Raw genomic sequence first — 23,130 nt, 5'->3', positions numbered from 1 at the left:
GCCGACTCGGTAGCCGCGGAGATGAGCGCTGGAGTCAGGCGAGCAGGAGTCTGGCGAGCCAGGCTGCCGGGGCCGGGGGGAGTAACGGGCCCGACACCGCCGGGGGTGCCACAACTAGGTCCCGGGAGGTCAGATCAAGGCCAAATTTGCACGAAGTGCGCAGTGCCGTGGCAGAAGCAGTCCAGCCAGTCGATGGTCCGGTAGAGTGGCAAATACCGCAGATGAAAACAGATGGATGCCGAGGCCGCACAGAGCTGTAAGGCTAGGCAGCCATCTTGGTATGCTCCACAGCGCCACCGCAACAATGCTGCTTTTTGATCATTCAATGGCTGCTCTTCATATCATTGTGAACCATAATTCACCAAGCGTTAAATTGTTCCCTCACTAATAGGGAACATGAACTGGGTTTACACTGTCATGAGACCGGTTAGGTTTACCCTACTGTTGTGTTGTTGCAATAGTAATTCTGCTTAGTATGCTAGGAAATGCAGGTTCAGACATTTAATGTTGTTGCTTGGTTGAAGAAAGCCAATCGTGCAAAGCTACCATCTGTGGGATTATGACTGAACGCCTCCAAGTCTGAGCCCCTCCCTCCTAAACCATAACGATACTGCAGTGCAGTGGAGCCTCGGCTGGCCTAGAACTGCAGTCTTCTGGGCCAGTGCGTAGAGCTGCTTGCCGCGGGACTAGAGTATGACAGAAGGGGGCCACCTCTCTCGCCCATAGTGCACTGCATGTTCGTGGGAACCTGGTTCTAAATTATTTGTAGACTACCCTATTCTGGGTCCGAGTTTCGTAAGCAGCAGAGCAGTTAACTCGCTGCAATCTATTGAAAGTCATCCTTTGAGCCACGCTTTTGTCAAATCGCTGCAGTGGCACAAAAGGGTCCCTGTCCTTCCTACTGCGCCGTGGGGTGCACAAGAACCTTACTCCAACCCACCCTTGATGCACCCATGGGGGTGTGGGTGGCCCAGGGAGCACTCTTCTCTCCCTTTCCAGTCTGCCTAGCAGAGTAGATGTCCTTGGCCCAACTGGTGGCTGTGTGTCAGGACCCAGACCATGGGAGGCAGGGAAGAGAGGCTGGGCCTTGGTTTACGGATTGCGGCTTAAGCCCTCACCCTGGGGGAGTGGAGCTGGCGTCTTGAGCCCCGGACCCTGGGTGATGGCTTTAATGCCCAGACCTGGTTGCCAGCAGTAGTAACCTCATGGCCACCGAGGCATCTGGTCGGGGTGGGCCGGCTCTGGCCATCTGGTTCTTTGGCTAGGCCCGACTGGCCATCTGGCTGGTGCTGTCGACCAGATGGCCCAAGTTGCGGCTGCCCTACATTTGTCTCTGGCCGGTTCCGTAAACGCCCATGAAAGTGTCTTTGTGATAGGCGACTGCATATGCAGCTGCCGGATGCCGCCTCCACACCTGTGCCGGTGCCCCAGGAGGGCACCAAGCTAACCTCTGAAGTGGCCATGGGGCCCCGTTGCTTGTGGTGCCCAACAGGTCTGAGTGCTGTGCGAGGGTTAAGTCATCCTGGAAGCTGAGGCCCAGGTGGGACATGGGCTCCAGTGGGAATCCCAGGAGAAGAGCTAGCAGGGCTCTGTGATGTGGTCCGGTACCCCACCCCCACCGGGTTAGAAGCCCAGAGCACCAGGTCTTGACCGACTGTACCCAAACGGCCAGTGCTGAATACTAGTCCTACTAAGCGCAGCAGCTGAACACACAGGTGGGGGAAAGGCAGTCAGGGTGAGTCCTGGCTGGGCCTCCCCAAGCAGGCTGGGGCGTTCCAGGTCTGCACTCCGCAAGAACTGAGCACTTGGGGCCATCCTATGATGCTGGGTGGTAGCCCCCTTATACCAGTGCTGGTCCTTGAGTGCCCCCAGCCCTCGCCAGAGGGCAAAGCTTTAAGGTGTTGAGGCTGACCCTTAAGCACCAGTGTGAGGCGACAGCCCACTAACCCAATGGCAGTACCCTGCATGGTCCAGAGGGGGCCCCAGACTTAAGGGCTAAGCTCTAACACGTCATAGGCGCACCTCTGCTGACGTGGTCATAACCTCGTGAGGGATTCACTGTTGCAGGCGACTGGCCTGCACAGAATACCATTTCTTACAATAGCTAGTGGAAAGTGAAATACCCTGACTTCACCATGACCTAATCCCCAGTCTGAAGCAAATGACAGGCTTCTTCTGGCTACTTTGGTATGGGTTGTCGCACCTCCATACGTAAATGCTGAACAGCGGAAATTAAAGTTTTACAGTACCTGAGATGCTTATTATTTGTAAGAGGAATGCTGGAAGGCTCATTTTTCACAGGCTGCGAAGAAAGTAAATGCATTGGTCACCCATATAAAACCTCTTGCCGGATCTGTTCTGTCTTTCTGTTGGCAATGCTTCTAATAATAAGCAACGCGAAAGGTAGCAATTACGGCCATGTGAGGCCGTCTCAGTGCATAACTTGGAGAGCTTTCTCTTATTCAAGCCATTTTGCCTTTCCACTGCCCCTGTTGACTGAGGATGTTGACATTGAAGAGTATGAGGTATATTCAACACTGAGCAAAGTTCCTTGCTTAGCTGATTTACAGAATAGGTGCCCCTGACCCTTCTATATTGACTGGTATTCCGAATCTAGGTACGAGGTTTCTCACCAATGCATTAGCCATGGAAATAGTGTCAGCTCTGCTGAATGGTTATGCTTCCAGCCAGATGACGTTGAGAACAACTAGCACCAGGGCAGCTGGCTGAAGTCGGCCTTGAGGTTGACAAAGGACCATACAGTGGTGGATGTGATCTTTATGTAGTGTGCAGTGTTTTCCAGACATTCTTCTCACAGGTCACACTTGTTTACTAGACATAGCGATCAAATCACTCTTTTTGACTTGGTAAAATCTGTGATATATATGTTCTCACCAATTAAAATGAAAGACGTTTTAGGGTGACAAGGCTGCCATACTTGTCCAATTACATGGAGTCCTCATGTAGTTGATAGCAAATCTTGCCCAACAGTCTTTCTCCGTTACCCGTGCTGCTTCCTGAATGTGACCTAACTTGTCCAGTGTTCGGAAAGGAGGTGACTCTGATGCTCCTTTCAGTCTCAACTCATCAACCCTGAGATTCTGATATTGGCGCTAGCTTAGCGGTTGAGTCTGCCGAGTCATTTTCACAAGCCGGTTCACTATCCAGTGGATGATGTGCTGCATGTTTTATTATATCAATCTGTTTGGGTAACTTAATCTCTAACAAGGCTTCTATGTTATTTCTCAAAAACCATTAATATCTTGAAAAGATCCTTTAAATATCTGCACCCAGCTGTACGGTATGATTATAGATTCTATCCTCTGGTGCACAAATCATTGGAAAAGATATGGCTTCCTTATTTGCTAGCTATAATATTTAAAGGCTTTTTTTAACATCCAAATGCAGCCGAGAGCTGCTTCAAAGTAGTAACAGGGAAAGGACCAATGGTGGCAGCTGTTTAAGAATGTAGGGTACACAGCATTCTCAGCAAGCCAAATGTCTGCCTTTATGGAGGACAAACGTGCTGAAATGGGGGAAGTGCAATACTTTGTGAAGGAACATAGACTTGAAAGAGAGTTTAGGGCCAAATGTCTAGTGACCTAGTGCAGGGAGGAATAGTCATAAGAAGTGGGCATGGTTAGAGGGCGGTTCTCTGTTGTGGTTGGATGTGTAGGACCCATCTGATGCACTCCGCAGGCTAGATTATTGTACAGCATCTGCTGGACTGGAACTGAAACTTAGTTTAGGGAGGCCCTAAGGAATGTGAAGGTTTTTAACGCTTTCATGACTGAGCAGGGGTTATATTTGGTGCAAAGGTTTTCTGATGGCTTGTTCCCATGTTTTGTTCTCTGGATGCGCCTTTGTTCTCTACCTTTTTAGACTTTGTTGGCTATTGTTGTCCTGATGTCTCTGGTTTTTGTTGACCAGAGGGCTTGAAGAGGAGGAAGGGTTGGATTTTGTTAGACCAGTATTCTTGACACTTTCACAAAGCACTGTGGGAATTGTACTCTTGCAGTAATCTGAAGCTGGTGGTGGGTTTTCAGCACAGTTGCAATGTGATCTGTCCTTTTGAAATGCAGAGTAAGGGCCTCATCACGAGTTGGGCTGTAGCCCTTAAATGCAGTGGTAACGGTATTACCGCCACATTTAAGGGCTGGCTCTATCACGAGTTGGGTGCTAAATCGGCTGTTTTACCTCCAGCTTTTTTCTGGCGGTGAAAATCCCTGTTTTTGGTGGTATTACAGCCGGCTGTATTAGCCCGCAGTATTAGCACTGAAAATTCCCCATTGGATCCAATGGACCCAATCAGGAATGGGGATTTACCGTTAAGGCCCAACCCGTGATCCGGTGGTAATACCACCGGGCTGGTCGGTGCTAGGGCTATTACAGTCGGCGGTATTACAGCCAGGAATACAGCCCAACTCATGATGAGGCCCAAAGTCTTGCAGGTCTATTTTTGAATAGCTGCATTTTTGTCAAGGATTTATCGGGTGGCCATATGCACAGGGCACTATCATAGCCCACATTGGCCATAACTATTGCTTTGGATACTTCCACTCTATATGAATTCTAGGAAGGAAAGGATTTTTTTCATCATGTGCAGTTCAATGCCATTTTCCGTGATGGTTTGGAGGAGAGAAGGAAGGCTGGAATGTAATTCCTTTGTCAAAGGTCACCTTTAGAATTGGGACTGTTTACTGGAGTCAGTAGAGACCCTATGGACTTTTGGCAAAGGAGTAGTCAGCGTGGGTTGGGTGGTGCTCTGGATAGAAGGATCTCTGATTTGCTACTGTTGAGGGAAATGTCACTGCTGGCCATACAGTCTTTGATTTATTGGCTGAATCCAGTGGTGCTGGGCGGCCCTCCTTGTTTTTTAGTATCACTAGTTTAGAGTAACAAGCAGGCCTAAAAAATGTGCATGCGCCATTGGCTAGCGATAAATGACTTAGTTCTGAGAAAGAAATGTGCTGTGGACAGTTGAGGGGGGCAAGTTAATTTTTATGCGTAGCTAATCATTTGCAATTTCAAATGTTTACCCCCTGGTAGCCAGCATACAGATGCCGTGGTGTGGGCTAAATGTGTGAGGTGCTTGATGCTTGCCATACTCTGTTTTTTAGTGAATAATGATTACCAGTTAAAGGATAGTTCCGGGACTTTTTTTTTATTGTCCCTACGGTTCGGCCATGTGTTTTTAAGCATAAATCGGTAGATCGTAGAAAACTTTCCTATGGACCTTACCCGACTTTTCGTCCATTAATGCACTCGAAATCAGCCGCCATTTTCTGATAATCCTATCATTTCCCCCCATCGACCTGACTCACCTGCTTTTGCGGCACTAAATCAAATCCCCCGCCCCTGAAACAGACTTTATCAAAACATTCATATTCCCCGCCTCTATCCGTGACGTGACTGTGCTGCGTAGGCAAACGCGCCCAGGCGTCTTCTACGCGACTCCACACAGAACCCGGAAATCAACACAGATCAGCTCACAACACAGCGCGCCACAATTGGGAATATGAAACTGTACTTTTAAATCAAACCGCAAGATTGTAAATTTGGTAAAGTACATTTATTTGACATCAAATGTTTAGAGAATATTCAGCGATTTTCATTTTTATTTGCTCAAGTTCCAAAAAGTTTGTTTTGAGGCACGCGATGTTCCTTTGCTGTACACAGGGTCTTAGATCATCTCACAATACAGCGCCACAATTCTGAATATGAAACTGTGGTTTAAAAGCAAACGGCAAGATTGTACATTTGGCAAAGTACATTTATTGGACATCAAATGTTTAGAGAATATTCAGCGATTTGCATTTTTCTTTGCTCTCGATCCAAAATAGTTCGTCTTGAGGCAAGCGATGTTCGTGTGCAGTACACAGGGTGTTGGTTTACGATAAAATAAGCTCTTCGGTCGCACTGATAATCGCATGGCTGTTCCAACAACGAGGCACTAGGCCACCACAACGGTCTGTATGTTGCATCTAGCCGTTAGTACCGCGTAAGGGCATACTTGTACTTGGCGATCGTCCCATAAAATGGTCAGGGTGGTAACGTTGTTCACGCGGAGAAGCAACTGGCGGTTGAAAAAGCCATCCGCCGGTGTCTGGTACTCGTGACACATACAATAATGAAGGATGTACCTGTTTTAAAAACATAAAAAATGAAATTAGTCTCACCATCAGATCTTTATTAAAATGATTCATTTTATATATTAGGTCGGGAAATTATTTCATAGCTAGGACAGTGCAACTGGGTATTATACGTCAAGGGGGGGCTGTAGGATACTGAGACAGTCCCCCAGTGCAGGGGTTGACAGGGAGGCAGTGCAGGTGGAGAGTGGAAGGGCCCAGGACCGAGGTCGCAGACAGTGGACCAGTTGTAGCTGGGGAGAGGGAGAGAGAAACCAGAAGCAAAGAGGAAGGTTTTGAGGTGCTTCCGTAAAAGGAGATGGTTCTCCTCAAGATAGTGCGCGGTACAAAACAATATGCCACATAGAACGAACAAGTACAACTTAACCCGTCTTTAAAGCTACTGTATAGTAATTAAATTGCGGTATAAACTCATCTAAAGAGTTACTTACATTATATTTGCATTTTCCATTGTGTCTGTGCGTAGGGCAGCCCCGAAATACCACTCCTTCTATGCCGACGTTATTTCTTCTAATGAACGAACATTAAATGGCTTTCGTTTCTGAAATTATATTCATTATCGTTTCTTACGTTATTGCCCCACACCCCCAAAAAGAAGTCTTTCGGGATGGTCCCGGCCTGTCAAGGTCAAATAACAATAGAACCTTATACTGAGTCGTGGGCCATTCCGGCACCCGAGCAAAAAATCAAAGCAGCTGACCTTCACTTTGAACGAGCACACATTCCTAGTTAGCTACATTCAGTGTAAGGCCATCTCACAGGACTTGAAATTTACACTCCATCTTTGCATTTTGTCTGCGTGCATTTGCAGCCCCAGCGAACCATAAATACGGAGACATTCTATATTTTTTGAAAAATGATTTATATTACTGTTTGGTTTAATTTAATGCGCAAATGAACAAGGGTGGAGAGACACATTGCATGTACACTGAGCAATCACTTTTATTTACACAATACATAGCTACACATATTCAATGGGCCTGCGACATAAGGAGACTCGAGAGAACAGACAATCAAATTACAATCATTTAAACCGTGATGTGTATTTCTCAATGAGCTCTGCTTTAGGTGGACATGGAACAGAGGCAATGTTGGGTGGCAATGCAGTTGTCCCCTGCACAGGTTCGTTCACAACTCCATGTATGTGCCTATCTAGGACATCAACAATAAGTCTCTCAATAAACTCATATTGCATATCCTCAAACACTGGTTTGATCACCCATTGTTTACTTCTTTTAGTGAAGGCCTTATTGTAGCGAAGCGTCCCTAAAGTTCCGGTCGTCCTACTTTGTTGACGGCCAACATTATGGTTATGTGCCAAGACCGCTAGAAGAGTCGGATTTATCATGCCCTCCATGCCAAAATGCAATCGTTTTGGCCTGTACTTTAGGCACATATTGTGGAACACCTCCAAATCTCCTGTGTAGCAGAATTCCGTGAGTCCCCTCAAATCTCTTGTTATAGTTTTATCAAATACAATCTTTTCAATGGCTTTGTGAGTGGGTGATGAAGGAATCAACCACTTCTTCTTCCGTGCCTCCTCTGTGGACAAATGGCCATGTTCACAATTGTGGAAATGTTGGTTTGTTGTCCAGCGGTGAACGTTGCTACAGTGTAGCATTACTGACCGCCATTTTTCCAGTAGAATTTCCAACGACCCTCCACATGTTTTTGAGCTCCACCAAAGATGGTTGCTGATTGACTTGGACCACTGTGAAATACCTTGCATATCTTTTTTTTTACCTGCAGCCGACATTTTTTTATTGATTGTTTTTGCAAGATGCCAAACGTCAAATTGGTGATTTATATTTTTGTACTCTTCTCTCATTGTCCTGGCAATTGAAACGTGTCTGTCCGTGGCTATCAGGTCGATCACCATTCCCCGCGATTGTAGTTCTTGCAATGATGCTACAAAGCCAACTTTCTCCATGGCCACTGAGGATGTACTTTGTGACATCTGCACGACCACCGAACTCACAATTTTCTTACTTTCCATGTCCTGAAAGTGGTAGGTGCAGTACTTGGCTGAAAATCCTGGGCTGTCGCACTGTCCATCACCGGCTAGCCTGAACCGTTTGCCCGCGAATGTACTATCAATAGACATTTTTTCCATTCTCCAAGCTTCACTAATGGCTGGAAATAGATAATCGGTTTGGTATTTGTAGAACTGAGTTTTCGCAATGAAATGGATTCCCACAAACTGAAAGAAAGACTCTAACTTTTTAAAACTTGAACCACTAAAAAGTGCAGCCGCTGCACAAAGTAGATTGCCTGCTGGCAGTTGCCCCAGCATGGGTTGTGCAGACCATGAGAAAGGATGATATTTTGTACAGGTGGCATGTATTTTAAGGTTAGTGCCTCGAATTGCACGAGTCACATTAATCAATGGCTCCCCACATACTTCCCCACCAACCGAATGCCCACATTTCATCCGAATAATAATATCAATCAAACAACTATCGAATACAATGAATTTGGCCTCTTTCCTTATACTGTCACTCTGCATCCCAGCTGGTTCGGCCTGTAACGTTGAGGACATGTCACTCACATGAAAGGTAGAATCTCTGATATTGTCTTCCGCTATGTTCAGTGATATTGATGGTGTTTCATTGTCGTCCACTTCATTCTCTTCCATTGCAACATCTGTTCCTTCTCCGGCGATGGGTGAATAAAACAATTTCTTCAACTTTCTCGCGGTCTTAGTTTTTGCGGGTGTGGATTCTGTGAATTGATCTCCGACTGCATCCGAACTACCAGGAGGACATTCACTATCAATGGCTGGTGGTGGTATAGCTCCGTTGTCAATCACTTCATATTCTTCCCATTGGCACGATGCATCTCCAGTCTCAAGTCCCTGCCAAAATGTTTGACAAGCAACATCTCTCGTTCGCTTCACTGTCTGTGTAGATCTAGTTCGTACACCCACTCGCAACTAGAGGACAGATTGGAAAAGGGATGTTCAGTTTAAACACAACTTACAGTATTGAACTATTAACAGTGAAAAACAACATAATATAGTGACCAGGACACTAACCTTCTTTTGCTTTCTTTTCTTTGAAACTTTCTTGCCTCGAACTTCAACATCAGGACGCCGTTGCTCCGACTCGTGTGTGCATGTCTCCACTTCCTCTTGCGCTGCAACGACTATATTTTCATGATAAGCACATCCATCACGCACTGACGCTCCATTGACTCCCTGAAACATAGAACTTTCATTAGTATGTATAATAATATTGAAAACACAAAATGTACTTGGGGACCAATACCCACGTACATCTCAATAGCAAAACACGAATGAACGCTTTGTGTAGAACATTCAAACGACAATTATTCACGCATTGTTGATCTAGTTAGATGGAACTGTCAAGATCCATACCTCGGGCTCCTCATAGACTTCCATTGATGATATTATTGAAGATGATGCTTCAGTAACTCCCTGAAACACAGTAATTGCATTAGTATGGTTTTCTATTTTGTTAAAAAGAACATAAACTTTGTGCAGGCGTCAACGGCTCATCTAAATAGACCTGCACAAATGATCAGTTGTCTAAAATAAATAATGGATATGTAAATATGATTCGATTTGCTTGATCGTATGAAGTTTCACCACCCAGAGATCTGCATCAACTACTAGGGGTGATGTTCTTGTAGAAGAAGCTCCGTCATCTCCCTGAAACATAGTACTTGCGTTAATAAAGAAGGAAGTATAGCGGATGTAATCACGTCATATGATTTCGCTTAATCGAACTGTCAGTATCCATACCTCGAAATGCATAAGAACATCAAGGGACGATGTAACTGCGGTGCACACTTCTGCAAGCTGTTGCGCCGACCCGTAACTGCATGCTCCCCCTTCTTCTTGGACTAATGCTCCATCGACTCCCTGAAACATAGGACTTTCATTAGTAATGAACACAATATTGAAAAAAGAAGACACATAGGAGGGCGACGACAGAAGGACATATCAATGGCTAAAAACGAAAGAAACATTGTGTGTAACAATCACGCTACAAGAATGCAAGATCTGATGATCTCCATCGATGGAACTGTCCGGAAACGTACCTCGAGCCTCTGAGTGACATCAACGGTTGTCGTCAATACGTTGGACTCCTCAGCATCTCCCTGAAAGACAGTACTTGCATTATTTTGGATAACAATAATTATAACTGAAAACAAAGACTAGAGGACGAGTACAAGGGTGTACCATTAGGTAAAATAATTACACGATAAATTAAAACTATTGATTTACATGCCTAAAACAAGTCAGTGGCAGAATAGCCAAGTAAGATTACCCGATAGGCGCTTGAAGTGGCTGATGACTGCAATAACGACACGGATGGAGACTCTTCCGCCTTCATATTGAGTGGATACATAAATGGGGAAATTATTGCTAGCTAATGCTACACACTACCGCAAGGCCGAGAGATAAATACGTAAACTTGACTCACCAGTGGAGGGATGTGGACGAATAGAGTGGGAATAGCGGTTGAGAGCAATTTTCGCCTCGCTCGCGGTGTGTTCTTCTTTATTAGCAATGATGTGGAGTACATGTCTGAGCTAAAGTGCCTGCTGCAGATGCGGTATCGATCACCCCTCTTGTCCGCAAAGACTTCTAGGACTCTACTTTCAAGCTCGGACGGTGGATATCCGCAATATCGGACCCATTCTCTTATCTGATCTATTGTCTTAGGGAAAACATGCATTATAGTACCTTCAGATTTATTATGGGTCTTCGAAGGGCAACCGCCAATGGAACAGGCAGGCATTGTGTAAAGTTCTGAAAAGTAAAGATCAACAATTCTCTATGAATACCAATGTGTTAAAAAATTAAATGACACATAAAAGGTTCAATGCAAGGTTCGTTTTGGTTCTTGGAACTATACACGTTATTCACATGCGGATAAGTATTTGAATAACTTTAAAAAAATAGAAAAATAATTTGACTAAACTCAGAACATGTGACTAGTTCCTTGCATGTACTGTCTTGAACGAAAAGAAATTGGACGCAAAATGATTATGGTACATGGCCTTACCTTGACGAACAAACAGTTAGATACAGGGATCAGAGTAGTTTCTTGTCGTAGAACAGGGAGCAGTTCACAGGTTGCAAACTGACGAGTTTCCTCGAAGTGGTCACGGAAGTTCACAGAGACGAAGAGCAGATAACCAGCACCTTCACGGGTTGACTAGCAAAGCGCAAAGAAGTTCTCATTAGAAATATGAAGTGGGTTATAAAGAATTCGTAACAGGGGTGTGTTTGTGAATGAATGACGTGTGTATGTCGTGGCATTATGCGGTTTGCAGGGGGCCGTCCAGCGTGAGGGGGGATGCTTGCCAGGAGACACGGGGTCTGGAGGTAGACATAGGAACAACAACCCATGCTCTATAGACCACTTTGAAGTGTACATGGTCTTTGGCACCTCTTGGCCTTTATCGCTCCCTGACAGCTCCACTTGCCAGCGCAAGTACCCCGGTGCGAACTGCCTTTGATAGGGCGGGGGGGTGGATTAGGGCGGTGGTCGTGCAGACAAGACTCGTTTGCCGCGGGGCCTCACCAAGGAGAGGCCATCTAACTGCATGTAAGAGGCAGGCTGCAGGATCTAGTACATGGAAGGCAGGGGGGTGAGTTTATAAATACCTCACCCTCCCAGGAGAATATATGGGTGCAGTTCACCCTGGAGACCCTGGATGCCTAGGCAGTTAGTCAGCAGCAGGCTGGCCTGTGGTGGCAAGGCGGCACGGGCCAGAGGGGGTCATCTCTGTACCCGGTGCCCAAAAGGATGATTTATTATGACCAACCGTATTGATTATTTACCTATAACCATGTTTTGTATCAATAAAATCCAACGGCCTTTTATTGCCAACGCTTGAACAAAGTGGTGTGGTAAGTATTTTTGGGGGAGGAGGCAAGGCCGGGAGGCTTGATGCCAACCCGCAAAATAACATATGTATGTCTGCTGCATATGGGTTCAACGGTTATGTGGATTGAAGGTGGGCGGCCAGCGTGAGGGAGGATGCTGGCCGGAGACATGTGGTGTGACAAGACAAGGCACAGGAAGACTATTCAATGGAGACACACTAGATTCATTTAAAAAATCAAAACAACCATTGTTAAAATATATGTTGGGTTTTATTTTAGATCTTAATTTCAATTGAACATAAATAATAAACATTACACATTGTAAAGTTCCGGTTGTAGCACATCTAGGGAAAATCCGCGGTATTGTCCACTGTCGCTGGGGAAATGTCTAATGGCAAGTACCGCACAGGCAGGTATTACTCTCCGAACGCGGTGTCCGAGCCTCCCGTGAAGCCACCAAGTGAAGCAACGATAGGCCACCAGCCTGTACCACCTGTGAAAATGAAAGATGCAAACTGTATTAAAATGACAAAACTTTCTTATCACTGTCGATTCAGGTAAAAAAATGTCATTCTGCTTTGAAAAAAATTCTATCTAGAAAATGCACAATATGGAACCAATTTACATGCATTCGAATGATATGTAGATGTAATTTTATATGTGGGAGACGACCATGAAATAGTGGCATCACTGACATCACAACCAGAGTATACTTACTCGTTACTCGGATTACGCGGACGAACAGTGCCGCGAAGTTCGTGCATAAGCACCATCATCATCCTCAACACGGTCCGTGAGAGGCAGGCTTCCCTGAACTCTGGCAGCTCGGTGATGCATTGCGGACTTGGCTCGCCTTACGAAATGTAGGCCAAGCACCCGGAATTTTCACGGCAGCAGCAGTTCTCCTCCTCAGTTGGCATTAGCTCGCACCGATTGCACGTGCACCAGGTAGAGACGCCGTCCATGCGACATGGTCCAGGCTCTTCATCCGTTGACTGGTCCTCTCAACTGCCGTCCGAATCCCCATCGTTTTCGCGTGCTTGCCTTTCCAGTAGTTCTTACTCGGTGTACTCGGGCTCGTACATATACGGCATTATTGTAGCCATTGTGTGGTAAAGAAAGTAAAATAATTTACAGAGATGGTACAGGTGTTCACAAGGCCTAGAAGCGGCGAATGTAGCTGACCAGAGCACAGAAACGAGTCACAGAATACTAAAAGTAACACAGAGAGAGGAATGGAATCGAAAATCTGCTGCTATGTGTTGTGAAACGGTGTGTTTATACTTATTGAGGAAAGAGGCGTCCTGCCATTTCCATGGCGACACTTCATTAGCTGAGGCGCAGCGATTGTTGACACGAAACGTGCTTTGGCGTTGGGAAATGGGCGGTACGCGTCTGCTGATGTGCTGATGTCAGGCTCAGGGGCGGGGGATTTGATTTAGTGCCGCAAAAGCAGGTGAGCCAGGTCGATGGGGGGAAATGATAGGATTATCACAAAATGGCGGCTGATTTCGAGTGCGTTAATGGACGAAAAGTCGGGTAAGGTCCATAGGAAAGTTTTCTACGATCTACCGAGTTATGCTTAAAAACACATGGCCGAACCGTAGGGACAATAAAAAAAAGTCCCGGAACTATCCTTTAAGTATTTACTGGATGTCGTAGAATGGCTTCCATTTATTTAGAAGTGACAACTGGAATTGTTCCCGAATAATTCATATTCTACAGGGATGGGGGAAGACCCTTGTTGGACTACATACAATTGGGCATAGGGGCTGGAGAATAGGTGTACATTAATGCACAGGACATTCTGTCTTTAAGGAATGAGGTCAGCCATATTAATACTGAATGAAAGATGCACATTGTGAGCTCCAGATGTTGCAGGAGGGTGTTGTGCTCGACTGTTCAATTACTTGCAGTGAGTTATACGAGAATCTGTATAGCAGGTTTACTGTGGTCTGCTGAATTTAATATTTCCTCAGATATTAAGGAGGGTGGTATCCATTCCTCTGTTGTTTGAAACCCAGTTGGTGGTCATGTGTGAGGGAATTAGCCTTGCTATAGGTTTGGAACTATAACTTGGCTGAGAGCTATGTTTAACACTGTCAGAATAAAAAGGCCTGAAGTGTGTTCTACAGTCCACAAATCTGTGTGTGTTCTTTATTTGCATAGTCAAACTATTATTTTGCTGGAGATGGCTAAACTTCCATATCCTTGTAACTTTGCAATGAATTAATGAGATAAGTTATGCTTCCAAAATGGAGATTATCTAATTGAATGGAGACAGAGTTCAACATTAAATGATAGTTAATGGTCCAACAATAACACGCACTTCACGGTATCCAGTAATATGGTCACAGTAAAATGGCAGTTTTTACAAAATATTGCGGCAAAAAGGCTTTGGTGTGACCCAGTAAAAGTGTTTCCATTATAACACAAGGTGACAGGGAGTTGCGGGGGTGTCCCCTGCTCTCCTTGTGCGGTGTAATGGGTTGCAGGGGTGTCAGCCGCATCCATTACATGGATTGTGGGGGCCACAGCACAGCCTTTTTGCCGCAAAGATTTTAAAACTGCAATTTCTGCAGCAACTTTATTACATGGAACCCACTTCACTAATGTGTACATCGTTGTGCTCCTTAATGCTTACTTAAGGTCATACTTGCTGTCTGTTGCAAATGTTAACTAAAGATTCCTGGGGTTTTGAATGTCTAACAAATTTGCATGTGCCATTGTCAATTCACTACATGTCCTCGCCAGTGACTCCAACATTCGCCTGCATTCAATTCCCCCCCATGCACACTTCATCCTTACTCCCAATCTGCCCACCATATCCTACTTTGAATTCCTGCCTGCCTTTGGGTAGTTCCTGGTACAAATTTCCCAGAAGTCACCTTGCACATACAAAATATTGTTTCCCGGGCCCCACAGCTTCTGCTTCCTTTAATTCTACTTTTTCCTGGTGTACAACTAACTGACTAGTGGTGAGCCGCCTGTCAGGGATTACCAGGGTTGCTTACAGAACTCAGACATGTGTATGAGTTTTTGTAAAATGTGAAAAACAGGACTGGTAAGGTGGTGTCCCAGTTACATGGAGTAGTTTGGCCTCCCTACTTGTGACTTCATAGAACAGGAATTTAAAGGCCTCCGAACCAATGCTTATTGAATTGGCATCCAGCCTGAACAACCAGCAGTTGGAAGAACTCAAAAGTTTGGCAAAGTCACACCGGGACTAGAAAGGGGAGCGTTTGAGGGATGGGTCAGAGGGGGCTGTATGAAAATTAGGAATATGTTTATAGGGGATAGTGTGAAATCCTTTCAAGAATGTAAACAGGACTTTGGGGAGGGGGAGAGACATAGGTATTTTCAGATTAGGCACTGGGTCATGAATGGGGTAGTCAGAAAGGCCGCTACCTGCGAACTAACAGCATTTCAGAAGTATTTAATAACGAACGACAGATCAAAGGGCCTTATAGCGGGGCTATATAGACAACTGAGTGAGGCAGCCTCCCAACAGAGGTGTCCATACATGGCACACTGGGAGAAATTGGTAGGGAAGGAGATGTCAATTCAAGATTAGGAAAGGCTTTGGAGGATAATACCGAAGGTAGCAAGGGCAGCACAACTTCAGAAGGCATGGTACAAATACTTCTATGGTTGGCATTACACCCTGGCACATCTACATAACATATACCCAGAGGTTTCTAAGGACTGTTGGAGGGGCTGCGAGGAGGAGGGTATGGCGGCACACATTTGGTGGGACTGCCCAAAGATTAAGCCTTTTTGGGAGGAGGTCCTACAGGCACAAGCCTTCGGGGATGTGAAAGGTGGTGACCCCAAATATGTTCTATTAGGGTTGAAGCAAACAGAGACCGAGACGGATGCTGGGAGAAGGGGTAAGGCAAGGATGTTCCTAACACTGGCTGCAATGACCCTCAAAGCCCAGAAATGGAAAAGCCTGGCGATTCCACCGAACAAGAATGGGTTCGGAAAATTTGGGAACTGATCTCTCTGGAATGGACCTCTTACGCGATGAACATTGACTTTCAGAAATTCACATCTATTTGGCGGATACCTTAACTTTCCTGAGGGGAGATTTCAAAGCACAATAGTGACCACAAAGATTAAAACTATTGGACTGCAACTAATCGGAAAGGAGAAACAAATGCAACGATCTGAAGAGACCGCCAAGCTGCCGAGGGGAGGGAGGTGGGAAGGGGGGGGGGGGGAAGTTTTACCAGTTGTAAAATCAATAAAGAGAAGTTTAAAAAAAAAAAGTTTGGCAAAGTTAGGAGAATAATTTTACATGCAACAGTCAATATCTGTAACTTTGTATCAGTACGTTCCTAACAGCCTATCCACTGCAAATCTGACATTTTTCAATTTTTTCTATTAGGTCACAGATTTTGGTTTTGCCAAAAGAGTGAAGGGTAGAACATGGACGTTATGTGGCACGCCAGAGTATTTAGCACCCGAAATAATTCTCAGCAAGGTAATGCACAATCATACAGAACTGTAAGCATTGAGGACAATTAAAGCAAAGTATGCTATTTTTACATGAAGAAAAAGTATTGCAAGTTGTGCATCTGTTTCTCTTTTTAAAGCTTTTTAGCTGCAGACCTTGTTATACTCTGTAAGCAACATTATAGGAAATGCTCCCCTAGTGTATTTGTTTGGGTATGTATGTTTTATAATCTGAGAGACACACTTCTTTTCATTTGCATCTCCTTTTTTTGATTAGTTGTGTTTGGTTTGTCGTCAAACTTTTACAACTTAGATTTCATCAAAATCACATACACTTTTTCTACAGGTTACATTAGTTAATGACATAAAACCTAATACAATAAAATTCTAGATGCATACACGCATAAAAAATCATATCATAAAATATACACATAAAATGTATCAGTCAATACTGTTATAGTGGAGATGAGATCTTAAATCTCTACTACATTGATTGACATTTCCATATCTTTTAAAAGATGTGACAACATATGCTGCTTTCATTGCTTTCATTTCTTACATTGATCATCAAATCGTGTATAAATTAGATATGATTAGGATTCACAGAATAAATAAATCTTAATACTGACTTTAGTTGTTGCCCTGACCGCATTGGATTGTTAACTCCAGCGAGCAGAATGACCAGTGAGTTGCTAGTTTTTATTCTAGATTTGCTTTTTGACTTGGCTCATTGTGAATGATCGTCAGCAGCCGGGTAAAGGATAGCACTAATGATGTATTCGTACCCCACATACACCGCGCCCATAACAATTCCCGTGAAGATTCCGTAAGGCCGATGTCATGATTGCCAAAGTGATCTTTTCTTTGCATGTTGAAGTATTCACAATAAATTACTAGATGTTTCAGCGTTTCGCTTTGTGCGTTATCTTTACAGAATTGACAGGTTGCATAAGGGTCATCCTGGGAAGCACATGCCCAGTATTTAATCCATTAATTCATATGTTATTGATTTAATTTAAATCCAATATACTGCTCTCTTGCTCCGTCACATGGGAATCGTGTGATGTATGATTGTCAAGGCATTCCTTTAGTGGTAAATTGGGCTAGTTCTTTATAATACTTATATTTCCCAATACTTTCTGTTGTTTTGCACCAATCGGATTCATTTAACTTCTTTTTTTTTTTTTTTTTTTTTTTTTACAAAAGCCGGTTTTATGCAGAGATCATTAGGATTTGAATCAATGTGATTGAGCAACTGGTTCATATTGTGAAAAAATGTTTTTATTGATTGTATATTCCCTTCTCGGCTAATGGTGGCTATATTTTCATATAGGGAATTACTAGGAGGTGATAGCATTTTGGCATAATTGTTTAGTAGCCTCCACTTAAATCTTGCTGACAGTGAAATCAATCCGAATTCATGGAGTAATAATGGATTGGGTAGGGAGTTCGCTAGCCTGAGTGTGTTTCCAAATTCTTCCTTGAACTAAGATGTTAACAATGTTTGCCAAACAAATATCCAAACCGTATAATATAATTGCCTCAACTTTTAAAGAATAGAATTCTATGAATTGAAGCAAAGAACATTTGTAGAATCTTTTATATATAACCTTTATTTGTGAGATGGCAGAATTTGCTTTGAGGGGGAGGAACTTTTTCCACATCGTGACTGATGTGTCTCAGAGATCATACCCCTTACAGAAGGTACTCGCTCAATGCAAGAGCTATCAAGATTCCATTTATGTGATAACATTTTCCTCTTTAAGTTATTAAACACAATAATCCTAGATTTAGAAGGATTTGACATGAGGTTATTATCTTGTGCATATTGTGCAAAAAAAAACAATTCTGGAGGCCGTAGGGTGTCTTATCAAACAGTAGGCTATTGTCTGCAAACGCCAACCAATGTATATGAAGGCTACCTAATCTGACTGAGAAGGTGACCGATTGCATCCATATCTTATCTATGTCGGACAGGTAAAGATTGAATATGACCGCTGCTAGGTTGCATCCTTGTTTAACCACTACCCCAGTTGGAATTGGAGGGGTTACAGCCCCTTCTTGAGTTGCCCTGATTGAATATGATGTATTTTCGTGAAGTTTAACTAATAGAAATAGAAATTGTTGAGAAACACCTGCTTGTATCATCTTATTCCATAGTAAGTACCGAATCACGCAATCGAATGCAGAAGACAGATCAAGCGCAGCCATATATACAGGTCCTGTGTTACTTACCTTGCTCTTGGCAAGGATATGTGCCAAGATGGTGGCATTCAAGGCCGTCCCCATCTGTTTCCTGAATTCGATCTGGAAGCGTGACCGAGTGCAATGCAACCTCATGTGTTGGTCAATTTCTTTTAGTATTAAGATGGAAAATACTTTTGCCGACGCATCTAAAAGGGCAATGGCTCTATAATTGCTTGGATCTGTCAGACTGCCTTTTTTAAAGATTGGAACTATTATAGAGGTTAGCCATGATTTAGGGATCGTATTCGACCGATAAATATTGTCAAATTTAGTCTTCAGAATCTAAGACCAAAAAGACGTGGCATGTTTTATCACGCATGCCGGAATGCCATCCGGCCCTGCTTCTCTGGATGGATTAAGGCGCGAAATTGCCCATTCTACATCACCATTTGTCCAAGGACGGACACTGCTCTTCAGATGCAAATAGGTACTAACCCTTACATCTTTAAATATATTAGGTATTAAATATTTGTCTAAAAAGAAATCTGTCCATCTTGCAGCGGTAATCGACGTAGCCAGAGTATTCCCTTTGGTAGACACTCCTTTCCTAAGCTGTGCCCAAATAGATCTTCTATCATTGCGACAGGGATTCTTCACCATTTTTAGATTTTCCATAATGAGGGAGTTGTTTGTAGCAGTGCAAGATCTATTCCTGTAAAGATAGCATATATGTGTTTTCCTTTGAAGGTAGATTATTGTGGGTAGGTGGAGTGTTTTTAAGCTCACGCAGCATTTTATTTTTGAGCTTTTTTAAGTCTCTCACTACTGGATTGAAGTGGTGAACCCGAGTGGTTCTATTTTTAGATTCAGCGTCGGTCAGTCTTAACAGCATTCTATTTGTTGAGTTGTGCATTTCCGAGTGTAGTTGAAGAGTCACACCTGTCCTAGGACCACAGTTGTGACAAGAAAGCTCTTTAGAAATCATGTCAATCAATTTATTATGTAAATGAGACGTCCACCGAATAGATATGTTTGATCTATCAATTGTAACAAGTTGCAAGCTGGGCTCAGTCTGTAATAACAGGCCTATTCAGTCTATCAACGTGGAGATGATTATATGGTCCAATGCCCGGATCAATGGTTTTGACAGGCTTGCAAAATGGAATGAGGTGTAACTGCGAAGAAATCAATGCATGAGGTTTTCGTTCCACTATGCCAGGTATAATGCAATGCTGATGGGTTGAAAGACAAAAAATGTATATTCCAAAGTGCTAAATGTTCGGTCCATTTAATCCCTCTCTTATAGGATATAGTATCACCAGTGGAGGTTATGAAATTACCTTGCGAGCTGTCTAGATGGCTACAGCTCATGTTAAAATCCTCCTTAAGAATCAATACTCTGGATTATGTGCTATAGCTGTTTCAAGAATCTGATCTAGTTGAAGGAACATTTGGTCGATGAATTTCCTTGCTGGATTCCAATATAATTCAGAGTCCCTGACGTCACCAATTCTATGTCCAAGATGTCTTCTAGTGCTGTTACCACTTTTGACATAGCATCCATAGAGTTATTAACTAATATGGAAAGCCCCCCATAAGGTCTACCTACCAATCCACTTTTGGCATTTGCTGAGAAGGATGTATATCCATTTGTATTAAACTCCTGCAGCATCATTTCCTGGCATAGGATGATCGATGGTTGGTTAGCGTAGAAAGAAGAGTTTAAGCCAGGCATTCAAATTGAGGAATCCACTTGAATTCCATGACGCTATTTGTAAGTTAGAGCTGCTACGTGGAAGTAGTATTGGCAGCAAGTGCTTTCAGACTATTAGCCAGGGTGGAAAGCCACAACCAGTCTTTAATAACTGAAGATAAAGATGTAAGTTGCTCTAGAGCAGATACGTTGTCAGAGTTTATAAATTGGTTGACCGCAACTGGGCCGGTCGCCACTATGGGTTCTTTGTTGCTAATCTCAAGGAATTTAGTAGCAATTTCTTTAGATGGAACTATATGAGGAGTCAGACCAAGTTGGATAAAGTCTGATCTATGATTCCATATCATTCTTGTTATAATAGACATGTGAAACTGACAAATCATATGTGTATTATTGTGCTGGGTTAGAGTAACCCAGTCAATATTTTCAGTGTTTAATATTCTTAACACAGGAATTTACCTAAACGTTTGGAGCATATGAATGATCTATTAACAAAAGTGTTGTAGATTATGAGGACATCCTCTGGACTACTGTCCACATTAAGGATTTCACCTGCTCCATCCTTACCCGGGAGAGGTGGTGGAGCATTTCCTTCTGCCATTCTAATGAGGCATGTTAGCTGTCTGACCTCTCACTGCTAACTGTGGGACCGGCTGCTTACTTGTATCGTCTGTCTGACTGCCCACTACTAACTGTGGGACCGGTAGTGGCTTGCTTGTGTCAGCCAGGTTGCCTTTGGGGGGAGTAGTTAGCTTCACAGGAGCAACACTTGTATGTGAATTTAATGCCCCCCTCTAGCCCCTTGAAGTAGTTACTCCAGTCGTCTTCAGGCTTTTGGTAAGTGGATAGAACATTGTTAAGTGGGTTTGTTTAGTCATCGAGTTACCATCTACCAAGGTTAAGGAAGTACTGTCACTAGCATCTTCACCAGCTGATTTTAACTCCAGTGTTTCAATTTCAACAGCAGCAGGAGGTTCTGGGAGACCTTTTTATTTTTATTATGTTTTTGTTAGTGATGTTTTTATCGTCTGTTTTTGCTGGATTAGGTGGTATTTTAATTCGAGGGCCGCTTTACTTTCCTCGTCCAATTGATTGAAATCAAACACCCCATCTTCTTGAGATAGGTTACACATCTTTTATGTGAGAGTTATGATTCTTTATTTTAGAGGCAGCAAGATTTTGTTTTTTTACCACCATGCTGACTTTGCCAGTGTCTCATAGTTCTTCCCTTGAGGGCTCTTGTAAACTGCCTTTTTTCTCTAGGCAATGTAAAATATCTCTGTGAATAGCCTCCCCCTGTGCATTGAACATCCTCCAATACATCATGATTTTCCTCCATTCCTCTTGCTTCCTGGTCAAAGAGATCAGTAAGGGCTGAAGGACTGTCTGAAATAGGGATCCTTACAGAGTCAGATTCTAGAGCAGGAGGCTCCTGCTTGTGGTGTTCGAAGCCTAAGGACATTTGACTAGTATTAGTTAACAGTTCTAGCTGATTGATTTTCGCAGTGTTGAGACTCACTGTGTTTCGCAGCTGGATGAGTACTTCATGGTTTTCATCCAACCAGGGAGTATAAAGGATCTTTGTCAATTCTGAGTAGTGTTCGTTTGAGTCGACCTGTCACACGTGGGTATGCTGAAAGTTTGTGAGCTCTGTGTTTTCATGACTTCAGAAGATTTTACAATATTGGCGGCACTAAAAGCCATGAATGTTTCATGGGCACACACAAACCCTTTCGATTTTATTCAATTTTGCTAATATGTGGAGACTGAATTTTACTTCTTTAATCACGTAGTGGCTTCCATCATGACCCTTATCTAAGAGGTTTACAATATATGTCAATACTGGGAATGACAATTCAGAGCTCTGTGGATCTTGTGAGGAGTGCATGTTGGATGTGTAGGCTATGTGGGAGGCTTCATGTGTATACAGGGGAGGATGGATTGGTAGGACAGGACTAGAGCAGGTCTGTTGGTCATGAGTAAATACAGGGCTTGAAGTTGGATCGTTATGTATGACCAATGGACAGGCTTTACCCTTGATTTCAACTGATTGTGATACCACCTGCAGATCGCATAATGAGGTTCACCTAGCATCGGTATGTTTACACTTATGAAAGTGTACGTGCTCAATGCCACACTCTCCAGCTCTTGGGGTGGATGGACCAAGAGACAGGCATACTCTTATCTAATTCGGCCATAACTGCCAGTGCCATCTTAGAAGTGTCAGATAATGGTTTAATAGGAATCTCGATTCATTTACGAGAGGGCTCATCTGTGGACGTTTTTCTTGCATGCTGAGAAAGCTCTGCTGGATATAAAGGTCTGCCTGTTGCGTGCTCCATCTGTAGGCCAACGCAATATCTTCGGTATTATTTTCCAACTTTCTCGTTGGATCACAACCCACCTGTGAGTCATTCGGTCTATCATCAAATTGGTCTGGATGGATCAAAGTTGTGCTAGAGGACCGTATCTCGGTAGTAGTGGCAGCCGCAGAAGCGGTTGATCTATGGGGGATCATTTCTCTTTTGTTCAATTGCACTTCACGAGTCTTGTCGCTTCTTAGGGTGCCCACCATGCTATGGATACAACCTATTCAAATAGGCCAAGACTTATTCGCACAATTGTCAGTCTAGGTATGCCTGCCACCTTGTTCCACCCCAACACATTTTTTATGCAGGAAATCTCGATCACCAAGTTGAGGTATATGGCGTTGATTGTACCAATTGTGAAAATCAGTTATTACTGAGGTACCGTGGTAT

General features: G+C 43.7%; 1 protein-coding gene across 3 annotated transcripts in view; it reads left to right on the top strand.

Moving 5' to 3' along the window:
• The window catches only part of PRKACB (protein kinase cAMP-activated catalytic subunit beta), a 1,065,959-nt gene that overhangs the window by 691,829 nt on the left and 351,000 nt on the right, over positions 1–23,130 (top strand). For all 3 annotated transcript variants that reach the window (XM_069641606.1, XM_069641607.1, XM_069641608.1), the window contains exon 7: positions 16,403–16,498. In XM_069641606.1, the coding sequence (XP_069497707.1) occupies positions 16,403–16,498 (96 nt within the window). The remainder of the gene's footprint in view (positions 1–16,402; positions 16,499–23,130) is intronic.

This window comes from Ambystoma mexicanum, chromosome 1q (assembly GCF_040938575.1).
Source record: "Ambystoma mexicanum isolate Mex_15411 chromosome 1q, UKY_AmexF1_1, whole genome shotgun sequence".
Taxonomy (NCBI): domain Eukaryota; kingdom Metazoa; phylum Chordata; class Amphibia; order Caudata; family Ambystomatidae; genus Ambystoma; species Ambystoma mexicanum.
This window is presented reverse-complemented; position numbering and strand designations above follow the sequence as displayed.